The following is a 13,687-nucleotide window of genomic DNA, read 5'->3' on the forward strand; positions in this document are numbered from 1 at the left end:
TTTCCTCACGTTGCTCTTAAATCTGAACCAAAGGGAGAGAATGAAAAAAAATTTATAAATTTTATACATTACATAAATTTCAAGCATTTCATAAATTGCAAGCATTTCATAAATTGCAAACATTTCATACATTTCAAACGTTTCATAAATTTCAAATATTTCATAAATTTCATGCATTTCATAAATTTCAAGCATTTCATACATTTCATAGATTTTTTTTTTTTTTTGTGGTGACTCCACCGCTTGGTGAATCGTGTATATGAAGCTTTCCTTAGTACATCATTACACATGTGTACTGCAGATTAGACAAAACTTTTTCCCTCCCCTATGCATTATTCAACTGGACGAATAAGCAAAGTGTTAACATCTGCATTTTCACTAAGTATTAATTTTTTTTTTTTCTCAATTTTAGACAAGAAGGGTGGGCTTTTTTTGATGTATTCCATGTTTTTTTTTTTTTTTTTTTTTTTTTTTTTTTTTTTTTTTTTTTTTTTTTTTTTTTTTTTTCCTATAAAAAATTTTTTTTTTTTTTTTTTTTTTTTTTTTTTTTTTTTTTTTTTTCCTTATAAATAACGAATCAAAGACATTAGCGAAAAGGATACATATTTTTTTTACAATTTTAATGATGAAAACAATTTGGAATATTAATTGGGGTTGGACGTTCTTTTATAAATAAAACTTTGTTTCCATCATATGATATCGTAGGTGTAAAAAATGAAATGGGAAAAAAAAAAAAAAAAAAAAAAACTCAAAATTCAAAATGTGAGAACGGTATTATGCGAGGGAAATGATGAAAGGGAATGGAAAACATGGGATATATCTCCAATTAATCACTATTTTGAACTAGTTAATTGTTTACACACATACTTGTGATTAATCCAATTTCCTTTTTTTTCTATTCTGTACAAAAAAGGGGAAGGAGTTTTTGTATCTCTTCATCTTTTTTATGTAAATTAATCACGTTCAGTTTTTATCTTATCCTTGAATTTTTGTAAGTTCCAGAAAGTGTCATGCGTGTTGTTGCTTCAACAACACGTTAAGATTGGATCTCCGTGCTGCTATTCACAAGTTCTTTGTTACACCGGTTCGGGGATTAAATTATGCTATATATATATATATATATATATATATGTATACACTGTTGCTACAGCGTCCTATTAAATGAAACTTTTTTTTCACTTACAAAGTAGGATGACCAGCAATGAAGTATCTACAATTGTACACACATTTTTAAAATATGAATAATGATTTAAGTTGTGTTTTTATATGTGGTTTATATATTTCCCACCCATTTTTTTTTTTTTTTTTTTTTTTTGCAATACTAGGAAAGGTGTAGCATCCCCCTCAGGCAAAATGCTTTACGCATTTGCATTGCGTGTTATTCAAACAGCGGCTAATAAAAAAAAAAAAAAAAAAAAAAAAAAAGTAAAAAATTATCTCATTTGTTATGTAATATTCAATAGTAAGAAATAAACAGTTCTTTATTTTATTTATTCAAGTTTTGAAGAACTTCCACCAATTAACATAAAACAAAAAAAAAAAAAAAAAGTCACTTGTAAACAAAAGCAAGGTGCTACAAGACTTTATTCAGGGATATGAACAAAATTTCACACAAATAGATAAATCCAGAGAACGTAAGGACAGGTGCACCAATTGGGATACATTCGCCTGAGTTGTAACACATACTTACAAAATCCATTAGTAATATTTAAGTAGTAGATACATATATGCATACATACAAAAAAAAAAACACATACAACACACACGAACATATTATACGTTCACAAGTAGGATAAAAAAAAAAAAAAAAAAAAAAAAAAAAATGGACTTCTTTTTCAACCGATCGGCAAAAAAAACGAATGAAGAGACCAAGGGAGATATGAAAAAAAAGAAAATTTGTTGTGTATGTTTAGAAACCAAGAAACTGAGAGATGAATGTATTGTTAAATTAGGAGAAGAACAATGCAAAAAGTATATTGATGACCACAATCAGTGTTTGCGGAATGAGGGTTTCGACATAAAATAAAAGCATTTTTTTTAATCTTCCAAATTAAATCTGTCCTATAAATAAAACTAGAAATCGATTTGTAGAACAAGGTACCTACACATTTCTTCTAACACCACTCTTCCCTCCTTTTCTGAATTACTTCTCTTCGGGAGGTTTCACACACAATATTCACTCTGCAAATACCAAGATTAAAAGCCTGAACAATTCATGCAAACATTGCCCCACGTATTTCACCCCCCTCTCTCATATAATACGCATACGTGAGTATTTATAATTGCATTACCTACCCCTCTGCATGGATACCAATCCCTGTAGGAGGAAACACTCCTGAACGTGCCCAATTTCGTCTCTTTTAACTGCTCTCTCCTACTAGGCATATCTTTTAAGCCGTCTTAAATTGCGCACACTTTTTTTTTTTTTTTTTTTTTTTTATTTATACTCAAATAAAAATTATGAACTGTTCATAATTTTAATAGAAAAAAAAAAAAAAAACAATATATGTATGCATATATATATATATATATATATATATATATATATATATATATATATATATCACAGACGGGGGTACTAAAAGAATACCCTCTTTAGTCATACCATCATACCCCAAACAAAGACAAGCGAAATTTCTTTCTTTCTTTCGTTTGTTTGTTTTTTTTTTCCACCCAACCCCACCACATATTGGACAACCACTGAACAGACGTAAATATCAGGAAAATGATCTGTCGGAATTACAAAATTGGTAAATGCCTAAGGGCCAACACTCCACTATTCGCAAACAATCAGAACTGGCTTAGACAGTATATAACCCCTAAAAGAGAAGTAAGCAGTATGGTGAATAATATTTTCAGAGATAGCCTAATCATTAGTATCACAAACCCAACACAAAAAAGAATAAGCAGCAACATGTTTACACAACCCGAAATAGTTATGCGTATTAAACGTTTTTATAATCCTCGAGAAAATATCAACTGGGTACTAATTCGTTTTAGACATAGAGTATCACAGCTACGAAAAAAAAAATTAAAATATAAAAACCATTCAAAGGTTGCCTTACGATTTCGCTTAACGAGATTTGGTTGGGAAAGGTTACAGTCAGGTAGAAATGCAAGTAAAAAAAATCTCTCCGTTAAAAAATACAATGAAAAAATGAAAATAAAATACGTTTCAAGGGATGATATAAAAAAGTTCAAATTTCAAATGCCCAGTTATGTGTTAAGAATACGCGACTCCCCAGTTGATTATAACCCAAACATAATGCGTGCTCGCAAATTTTTACCTTCGCACTTTGGATGAAAGCACCAATTCACACTGTCTAATTTCTTTGCATTATTGGACGCAATATACATATATATACGCATATGTACGCACATGTATGCACGCTCATGTGTTAACTAGTTATTCCTGTATGTACCTATAACACACCCTGGTGGTGGTGGTGGGGACCATTTACATAAGTAAGTACACATGCAAAATTCTTTACCTTTTTTTTAAAACTCACTAAGAAACTGAATTTACATGTGAACACATTAAATGTGTTGACAACAACATTTGAAAACGTGCAAAGTAGAAAAATTGCAAAATGGAGGAAATGATGAATTGAAAATGGGCGTGCGAAAAAGTTTTAGCTGTGTAGTCTCATTATGCATATTGGAAAAAAAAAAAAAAAAAAAAATGAAAAAAAAACACATTTCGAAACGAAACGGATTCCTCCAATTGGGATAATATTCATATATCTATACAAAATCATTTTGTAGTATTAAACATGGTCAAGTGGTTAAGCATTTTTACCACCGTGATCCCTTTGATTCATTTCTAACCTATAGAGGGTGGTAAGTGTTGTAGAAAATTAAAGAACAACAAAATAGTGAAAAGACGAAGCAACAAAAATGTTTATTGTTCACCGTCTGCGAACAACTCTCCACTCAAACTCGTTCGATATTTTCGGATTGCACGTTGATTAAATTTAATTCGTCACGAAAATAGCCTATACGTTACAATTCCCACAGTACATATGAACATACAAACCCAAGTGAACGTGTGGGGAAACCTACTTTATAAGACAATCCACTTTCCAACTCAGAGATTTCTCTCAAAAATGGTACATACATATGAGGTATGTTATATATATATATGTATATGTTTTCTGCTGCTATGCAACCGTTATCTCACTTTGGATACCTTTTCTCGTTGACTTTTTCAAGCCACCATGGCCACATGGTTAGGTTGGGATCTCTGATCTCCGGGATATTGTACTGACTTATAAGGAATGGGCAAATTATAAAAAAAATCATTTAAAACAGGCTGATAAGGTGAATAGTTTACGTGGCATGGGTTGTGTAAAACAAATAGCCAATATGGACATATAAATGGAAAAAAAAAAAGGACAAAAAAAAAAAAAAAAAAAAAAAAAATCTGCATGTTCATGCAAAATTGTTCCAATTCGTTGCACTTTTTTTTTTTTTTTTTTTTTTTTTTTTATGTACTATCTAGCTAGCTGATCCAGAGTGACAAAAATTCCGACTGTCCCAAAAATACTTTTTGCAAACCAGTTCTTCTTGAATATTAAATTGTACTTTCCCATTTTTTTTTAAACTCTTAGCTGTTACATCAGTTTTTGGCACTTTATATGTATATTATTAATTACCCTTACTGTGGAAATAGGGTGGCAAAATGTGATAAAGTGATTAACAGTACAAACTTTGTGACCTATCTTTTTTATAGTGGATAACTCTCTCCATGCACAGTTAAGAATGTACATATGGGACAGTGCATATGTAAGGATGGATAAACATTACATGTTACATGTCCTTCTTAGACGGAAGAATTTTATCCCATTAACTTGGGCATTCACTTATGCATCCACATAAATTGTAATTTATTTAATAGTAATTACTTTTTGAACTCTTTTGATGTGCTTGTTATAGTGTCAACTATTTTTTTTTTTTTTTTTTTTTTTGGCTCTATTCATACGTGCATAATGTGGCACAATTACTTGTTCCATATATATATATATATATATATATATATATATATATATATATATGTACATATATATATATATGTACATATATATATATACATATAAATGAATTCTTAAAATGGGGGTATGAGTAGGAGTGGCTACACAGAAAAAAGTGTAAGAAAAAGTGAGGTTATTAAATCAGCGTCACGGCAAGTGAAAAAGGGAAGCAGTAAACGTTCAATGGTTTTGTTCTTTTTTTTTTTAAAAAAATAAAATGTTAATGCGGATGGGCCCATGATACAAAGTGTGAAAAAAAAAAAAAAAAAAAAATACGTGCGTTTGAGTATACCGAATAAATAATATCAACACCACAGGAAATAATCAAACTTCTGTGCATATGAGGAAAAACACATACATGTACATATTTATATATTATGTATAAATATATGAGAAAAGTGCATTTTTTTCTCTCTCTTCCTTAAACAAATGAATAAATCAAAAAAGCTGCGGGGGGAGAAAAAATTCAACTTTTGTATATACATTGTGTGTGTGTGTTTCAATTTCGAGAATTGCAAAACGGAAAATTTTGTGAAAAAAATACAGCTTATGGTGCCATGGTCGTCTTTAAATTATCAACACACTGTGAAAAAAAAAGAAAAAAAAGAATGTGTTTACAGGGTAGTGATGTGGTATAAATTATTTACTACTTAAACAATTAGCAATCTATTCATATTTCCAAAATGAGAATATATATTTTTTTTCCTATTTAGTGATTTTTTTTTTCTTTTTTTTTTTTCCATCTTACGTTTCCCAATATTTTTATTTCATTCGCTTGGGATTCAATCTTTTAATGAAGAATATGAAAAAGGGAAGGGAAAAAAGGGAAGAGGGCTGAATAAGCGTGAATACATACATACATACAGACAGACATGCGAATAGTTTCTATAACTATACATGTGAAGATACACATGTATGTCTGAATAACCCACTGTCTGATTAAAAATTGGGTTTCGTCAAAAAATAGTGGAAAATACAGTGAGCACGTAAGCAAACGTGGAGAAACATGCCATAACGACTACATCTACTATGTATTTATTCATTTATTTTGTTTTATTTTTTTTTTGGGGAGGGGTACCAAATCGAGAATGTTCTTTTCTGTATCATCGTCTGTGTTCTTTATGGTGTTTCTTATAGCCTTCAAATTGTCGTAAATTTTTTGTAAATTATACTTGTTATTTGATTTCTGCACAAGGGGAAAAAGGAGAGATATTTATTCGTTCATCCAGGTAGTGGTGAATATATATATATATATATATATATATGATATAATGACACAAATAGAGGAAAAACAGAACAGAAGAAGAACATGTACTTGTTGTTATTATAAATACATCCTTCTGCTTACATATTCCCCAAAGGAGTTAACATAGTTCTTCGTGTTTTCCACCAAGTCTTCATTGTGCTTTCCTTTGAGTAGCTGTACAAGGAGTGATATGGTGGATGAATGGCAGAGAAATAAAAACACAATGATATAGCTATAAACTTTGAGAAAAAAAAAAAAATTGTTTTTCAGAATGGCATCTACACCACGTTGTGCAAACAAACATGGGGGAAGAACAAAAAATAAGATACATGTGTCAACATGCAATTTTATATGCGATTACAGCTAGTAGTTCGATCATCTTCCTTTTGCTTCGTTCCATCTGTGAAAAAAAAAAAAAAAAAATTAAGACCATGTGCATACAACGCATGTTCGTTTAATTAACTGAATGAAATACTTGCATTTTCTTGAATCCTTTATGAAGCATCATATGATATAGAACATGTTTTTTTATCCATTTGATAATTTTTATTTATTTATTTTATTTTATTTTTTTTTTTTCAATCCCCTTCTTGACCTTTTCCTTTTGTTTAGAAACTTACTTCTTCTTCGCTTAGCCAGTTTTTATTTTCCCACATTTCGCTTCCACTTTCATCAGAAGATGATAAACAAGATGATGAGGAAGTGTTGGATGATATGTCTTTTGTATGATGTTTGACATTTATTTTATTTTTTTTTTCCTCCTTATTGCATTCCTTTGAACGCTTAGCAACCTCTGTACAATCTGCTTGCGTGAAACGATGATTTTCACCTTTTACAATTTTTGGAAGTTCTGGAAATTTTGGATATTTATGGAATTCTAGATCCATGGGTACATCCTGTGAGTGTGTGTACGTTCGTGAGGGGAGGCAATATATCCAACTGGGATGATTGCAAGATTGCAAGATTGCAAATTTGCAAATTTGCACACTTTATTAACATACACAACGAATACATGTCTATTTGTACTCAAGTCTACGGATGCAACAAAATAAAAAAAAATCCAATATTTTTTTTTTTTTTTTTTTTTCTGCACATGCTAGCTCTTTCTCTGTACACATATTAAGTGAACCTACTTTTCTTTTGCTTTCCTCATGATGATCTTTCTCCTTATTATCATAGAAACTGTAATTTATATGCTGTTGGTTGGGAAAATGGTATAATGTAGAAATGGTTAATTGGGTTTTTAGCTTGGGGACAGTGATTTGTGCCCCTCGTCAGGAAATACGAATTTCTGTACTGTTTCATTATATTATATATATTATATTATATTATATTATATTTTTTTTTTTTTTTTTTTTTTTTTATCCTAGTTTATTTCCTCTTTTCTTCATTATTTACATCGTTCAGGGTATGCAGCTGGTCCTCGATTATGCGAATCTGCAAAATGAGGAAAAATGAACACAAAAAAGTGTGACTCAATTGGGAGAAATTATTTCCCTCCCCGATTAAGAAGAATCGACATCAGACATACCTTTTCGTGCAGCTTGCTATGGTACGAACCATCACTGTTGTCATTTACGTTTACGTCCTTGTCTTCCAAATTGAGTGGATCCTTTCCCATGATTTGATCGGATTTTTGTTTCTCCTTATGAAGGTGCTTCTCGTTTTTGTCACTTATATGTATATCTACAATTTTGACAAAAAAAATAAAATAAAATAATGACACTTTGTACTATGTAATGGAGTGGGATCAAATTATGATTAAGACTTTTTTTTTTTTCTTTCTCATTTTTTTTTTTCCTTTTTTCTTTCTCTTTTTTTTTTTTCCTTTTTTCCTTCTTTTTTTTTCGTGACTATTTGCATGTTCTCTGCCAATCGTCTTATGCTAATCCTTAATTATACCATCAGGAATAGTACCACTTTTCGCATCCTATGATAAAAATAGAAAAGTAAAATATGAAAGCATTATGACCACACATGCGTATATATATATGTGTGTGAAAAAGAAATAACTCTCTACACATATGGGGTGGTAAAACGGCAGGAGGAGTGTGTCAAATCCAAAGTAATTCTTTCTCTTCAAGAACAAGAAAAAAAAACTTACATGATTAAACTGACAGTGCAAATTATTTAAACAAAGGGACAAATTTTTTTTTCTTAAATTTTTTAGCATGATCGAATGATTATGCAATTCTTCCTCCAGGTGATTGATGTCGTCCTCTAAAATTATCCTTGAAGGTTTACACGAACTGGTAATAGACGAAGAAGAAGAGGAAGAGGAAGAAGAGGAGGAAGAAAAAAAAAATAAAATAAAATAAAAAGTTCGACTTGTCCATGATTATATCGTTGTCTTAGTGCTTGGTATGTTTCCGTGCCATGCACACAAGATTAGCACTAAAGAGATATACATTTCACATTTCTCGTGCTCAACAAAATGGAAATATAAGCGGTACGCAGTGATAGGTAACGGATCTATGATTTGCAAAAACATATAGAAGTAACTAAAATAAACAAACCAATTGGGATTGCTTCTATCCGTATCAAAAATGTGGGCTTTTACATCCTTCATTTTTTTTCGTAACTCATTTATCTTAACAACTATGTGCTTTATCTATTCATATAAGGGGGAAAATTGACGTGTGTATTTGTAAAAAAAAAAAAAAAAAAAAATTAGTATAAGTTATCTCCTCTTCATATGCACATGAAATGCAAGCAATAAATTAAAAAATAAAAAAAGAATCCATAAGTTGACAATAAATTCAATTGTAATAAATGTAGAAAAAGTCTGCTATACCTCCTCAAAATTTTCGTTGACTAGCTCTTCCAGACTCGTCACATACATAAGTTTTTCATTTTTTGACTGTAAAAAAAAAAAAAAAGCGATAGATATATAGTGACAGTGATAGTACTGATGAAGGGAAAGAAGGAATGGTGTGGGAAATGCACAGTTGAAAAGGTCATGTACACACAAAAAACCACATTTGAGAAAATTCATCTTCTTCCTTACATAGTCATCTTCCATTATGAGAAACTTAATTTTTTGAAAAAATTCTTCGATGAGGTTCTTAAGGTTCAAGTAGAATACATTCATGGTTTGGTGTCCCTGAAGAAGAAGGAGGAGGCACGATTTTAGCATGTGTTGATACTTACATGTTCGCTTCTATAGGATCATATTTACTCGATCATCGCCAATTCAGCATACCTCTATAATGACATTCTTAGTTTGCATAAAAACGCTATCAATGGCATCAACTGAGACATCTCCTCTATTAAGATTGAAGAGAATTTCACGATTGACGTCCTTTTGTTTATGCAACAATTTAATTTCATGTCTATATTTTTCATTCTCTTCATTCAAATTCACGATTTGTCTCGCGAGAATTTTTTTAATCCCATTTATATCGTAACTTGATAGAATTGCCTTTCCTAATACTTTCATTTGGTTCCGCAATTTTTCATTTTCCTCTTCCAGTTTTGCATTCATTTGTTCATAATTTATTTTACGGAAGTTTAACGGGTCGTAGTGCACCTTTTTGTTCTTCACAATGACTTCGCGCAGACGATTGCATTCGTTCTGTTTTGATTGGGAAAAGGAAGTTACAATATGGCGGTGCAATGTGGAGGTGCAATGTGACGGTGCAATGTGGAGGTGCAATGTGACGGTGCAATGTGGAGGTGCAATGTGACGGTGCAATGTGGAGGTGCAATATGGCGATGCAATGTTACGGTGCAATGCGGTTCTGCAGTGTGGATCAAACGGAAAAGTTAGACGGGTTGGAAAAGCTCGTGGTGAAAATATTTATGACACACGTGATCACAATTTTTTGATTTACTCTGATGCACCACCTTGTTGTTGATCTCAGACCAACGTGTCATAGATGCGATGGAGATACAACGATTGCATAACCCATTGTCCCCTGCGCGCGTACGCACACACATACACACAAGCACACATGGAAAGTTCACTCAATATATACATCTAAGGATCACTCAACCCCACGACGTGATAACCTTGTACATTCTAGCCAATTCGCTGAGGTTCCACTTCTCCGCATTAATAGAACGAATCCGGCTGTTGAGTCTTCCAATTTTTGCATTCAAAGATTTTACATGGTTATTCAAAGTTGATCCATTATCTGATGTCTTACTAGACGCCTCAGTGGAGCACTTATTAAGGTAACTTTTTGAATCATCACTAAATCTGATTTTGTTTGAATCGGATAGATTCTTATGTTGCTGTATAATGACACTATTTTGGTGAGTTCCATAAGGAACTGTAGAAGTAAATGATTTTATAACTTGAGGACCTTTGTCCCATCCGTTCATATTTTTATTCTTTGATGGATATGTATACGAAATTTCTTGTGTATAATCTGGAATAGTATGAAGTCCCCTCGATTGAGTACTTAGTGGAACTGATGTCTGTCGTCCAAATGAAATATTTTTTAAAGGAGATATAGAACAATTTTTTTTATTACTTCTAAATGGTTGTAAGGACTTGGTTCTAATGAAGACATTGGTATTAGATGGGAAGATTGTTCCTTTATTAGTGAAAATCAAAGGAGAACGAGATTTTTTTTTTTTTTTTTTTTTTTTCTTTACACCTTTTTCAAGTGAATTCTTTTTATAACTCTTTAAATGTTCATTCTGATAAATTAAAATTTCAGTTTTGTATTCCTTCGATTGATTTAGATCTTTTTGTTCATTATTTTTCAAGGATCTATTACAAAAAAACTTTTTTTTCGAAGAAGTGGGCAATGTTGGAAGATCCATCATATTACAAATTTTGTTTTCTGAATCAATCACTCTATTTTTAAAATCAATTGTTTTGCTCCTGATTAATGCACTCTTGGGGACGTGTGCTACTCTGGGCACGGACGAACCTTCTCTCACATTGTAGTTCGTGTAGTTTGGATATGCTATCTGCCTCCCATGGCTCGGATGCACATTCAGCCCCACCCCATGACTCTGATATCGTGATTTTCCTTCATAATCTGTGTATCCCAGCTGATAGCCATACATATCATAGGCAGCAGAATTCCCTAAATTCGAAATGGATGCAGATCTGTCTACACTGAGTGATGAGTGTCCTACTGGAACATGTGGAGATGTTGCACCGTACAATATAACTTCTCCCTGTCCTGTATTAAAAGCCATGTCATGTGATTTTTCTAATTCATCATTCATCATTTGATGGTTGCTACTTGGAATTGCATTAACTGTTCCTTGTAGATAGTAAGGATTGGGGGAACTCTGAAAACTGTGATGAATATATAATTGTTCAGGTTGTGATACTTCTACATAATCAAAGTTATTATTTCCTCTCTCGTCCGCAAAGCAAACATTTTTATTTTTCGTTTGCTGTTCATCTCTTTGTTGTTCCTCTAATCCTTTGAAGACAGTGTTTTCACATGCTCGTGGAATGTACCCTTCCGTTTCATATACGTAAAATGTTTTTTCTTTGCCTTGTTCTTGTTTTTTTTCCTTCTTCCTTTCAGTCTTAGCCATATCCTTTGAGTTCTGACAACTCGCACTATTGTAAGCAAGATCAGTTTTATCACCTCTCCTTGATCGTTCGAATTTCCCAATTCTTTGGAATATCACTTCATGGCTCCCTTTCTTAGAAATATTTCCATTCTGAGTTGTGTCTCTAACCTGGTCCTTTGTAGACCACAACTTTTGATTTCTATTTTCTGAATTTGAACATACCCTCCCTTTATGTTTCTCTTTGTTATCCCGTTTTTTTATTCCTATTTGCACTTTCTCTTGGATACCCATGAGTAAAGTTTTCGTCAACTTGTTTAATATATTATTTGATGGAATTTTCTCGTATACTTCTTTGGTCGAGCTTTTGTACACATTGCTATTTTTCCTTTTATTCTTTGCTGCGTCTAATTCAGAAGATTTTTCTCCCATGGGAGTGTCATATTCATGTTCATTTGTATGAACACTTTTCCTCTGATCATCAGATAAAAATACTGCTGTTTGGTTCACCAAGTGTGTACTACGTCTTCCCTCTTGTATTTTATTTTCTTCTACTTGTTCACTTATAGAATTTTTTTTTTGAAATTCCACAGGGGATGAGTATGCTTTGTTCATACTTTTTCTTAAATGTATATCTTTAAGTGATGTTCGTGAATTCGTCTGGTTATCATTCCATTTTTTCAACATATCTGAGCTCACGTTTGTTTCTGTGATGGTTTTTCTGTTGAAGTAAAGGGGTGTTTCATCATTAGCTTCGATCATTTTTGTATTCGTCCTGACCTTGTGAAAAAAAATGTATGTTCATGCATGTAAAAAGCTTTCATATATTCACTAAATCTTTCTCTTTTTATAGCAAATCGGTAATGCTAATTTTTCACGCAAAAATGGTAAAAAAATTACACAGTTTGTCTAAAAATGGAACAAAATTCGAGCACACAAATAGACAATCAGCAGGCTGACACTCTCAAATTGTGCCAAAAATCGCCTGCGCGTTCAGGTAAAAACGGACAAAAAAAAAAAAAATAAAAAAAAAAAAATAAATATATAAATAAACACATAAATAAACATATAAATAAACATATAAATAAATATATAAATAAATATATAAATAAATATATAAATAAAGAGGCGAAAAAAGGAAACGCGACCAATTCTGCCAATTTTACAGGAAATACGGAAAATCTCCTTTGGGGGTAAATTATCGATTGAAAAAAAATAAAATAAAAAAAGAAAGAGAAGAGAGACAAAAGTGAATAAAATGGAAAAGAAAAAGTGGAACGTTGAATACTCATACTCAGAACAATTATCATAAAAAAAAAAAAAAAAAAAAAAGTTACAAAATATATACAACTTGTTTACTTATCCGTCTATTTGCATATCCACGTAATCGTCTTATCACTCGCCTGGGAGATGTGCACATGTTCCACGTTGAGTGTGCATGATGACAGGGTGTCGTGTATATCCAGTTCAGCTGGGTCTCATTTTCTCTGATTCAGATTTTTGCATTCCCATTTTGCATCCCCATTTTGCGGACGTTTTTGTGCAGAATTTATATTTGCAACTTTTTTAACATTATTTCACTTCTCCAATTCACTGTGCATGTGAACAATATGATACAGGGGAAGTGCATATACCCAGCCACCTCCTCACCTGAGACACTGCATTACTACAATGTGCACGATGACAGCACTATGAACTTTCCAATCAAAGAAAGAAAAATGAAACTCCTCGCAGGGATGATAAGCTCCTTTGTCCATAAGCCAACCTTATTCCCCATCAGGTGGGGTCCATATAAAGTACGCATGGACATTCATAAATGTGTGTACATATGTTTATATATATATGTGTACATATGTTTATATATATATGTGTACATATGTATGTATATATATATAATCCATACTTTCTCCCTTCTATGCACATGTAA

At 31.9% G+C, this 13,687-nt stretch overlaps 4 protein-coding genes across 4 annotated transcripts; 2 read left to right on the forward strand and 2 right to left on the reverse strand.

Annotated features, from left to right (window-relative positions):
* Window positions 1–1,822: 1,822 nt before the first annotated feature.
* On the forward strand, window positions 1,823–2,026 carry PGO_061020 (cytochrome c oxidase copper chaperone; the record flags this gene model as incomplete). Its single annotated transcript, XM_028686746.1, has 1 exon — window positions 1,823–2,026. One exon carries the CDS (start codon window positions 1,823–1,825, stop codon window positions 2,024–2,026), a length of 204 nt encoding a protein of 67 aa, XP_028542547.1.
* A 699-nt stretch (window positions 2,027–2,725) lies between these two features.
* On the forward strand, window positions 2,726–3,304 carry PGO_061030 (hypothetical protein; the record flags this gene model as incomplete). The annotated part of the gene is made up of 1 exon (XM_028686747.1): window positions 2,726–3,304. The coding sequence occupies one exon, from the start codon at window positions 2,726–2,728 to the stop codon at window positions 3,302–3,304; it is 579 nt and encodes a 192-aa protein (XP_028542548.1).
* A 698-nt stretch (window positions 3,305–4,002) lies between these two features.
* PGO_061040 (hypothetical protein) lies at window positions 4,003–4,592 on the reverse strand (the record flags this gene model as incomplete). The annotated part of the gene is made up of 3 exons (XM_028686748.1): window positions 4,003–4,078; window positions 4,190–4,267; window positions 4,495–4,592. 3 exons carry the CDS (start codon window positions 4,590–4,592, stop codon window positions 4,003–4,005), a joined length of 252 nt encoding a protein of 83 aa, XP_028542549.1.
* Window positions 4,593–5,577: 985 nt separating this feature from the next.
* PGO_061050 (conserved Plasmodium protein, unknown function) lies at window positions 5,578–12,522 on the reverse strand (the record flags this gene model as incomplete). Its single annotated transcript, XM_028686749.1, has 13 exons — window positions 5,578–5,613; window positions 5,779–5,817; window positions 6,109–6,216; window positions 6,379–6,450; window positions 6,638–6,676; window positions 6,897–7,172; window positions 7,808–7,921; window positions 8,381–8,525; window positions 8,793–8,887; window positions 9,071–9,136; window positions 9,284–9,379; window positions 9,479–9,850; window positions 10,288–12,522. 13 exons carry the CDS (start codon window positions 12,520–12,522, stop codon window positions 5,578–5,580), a joined length of 3,693 nt encoding a protein of 1,230 aa, XP_028542550.1.
* Window positions 12,523–13,687: the final 1,165 nt, after the last annotated feature.

This window comes from Plasmodium gonderi (assembly GCF_002157705.1).
Source record: "Plasmodium gonderi DNA, contig: Chr06, whole genome shotgun sequence".
Taxonomy (NCBI): Eukaryota; Apicomplexa; class Aconoidasida; order Haemosporida; family Plasmodiidae; genus Plasmodium; species Plasmodium gonderi.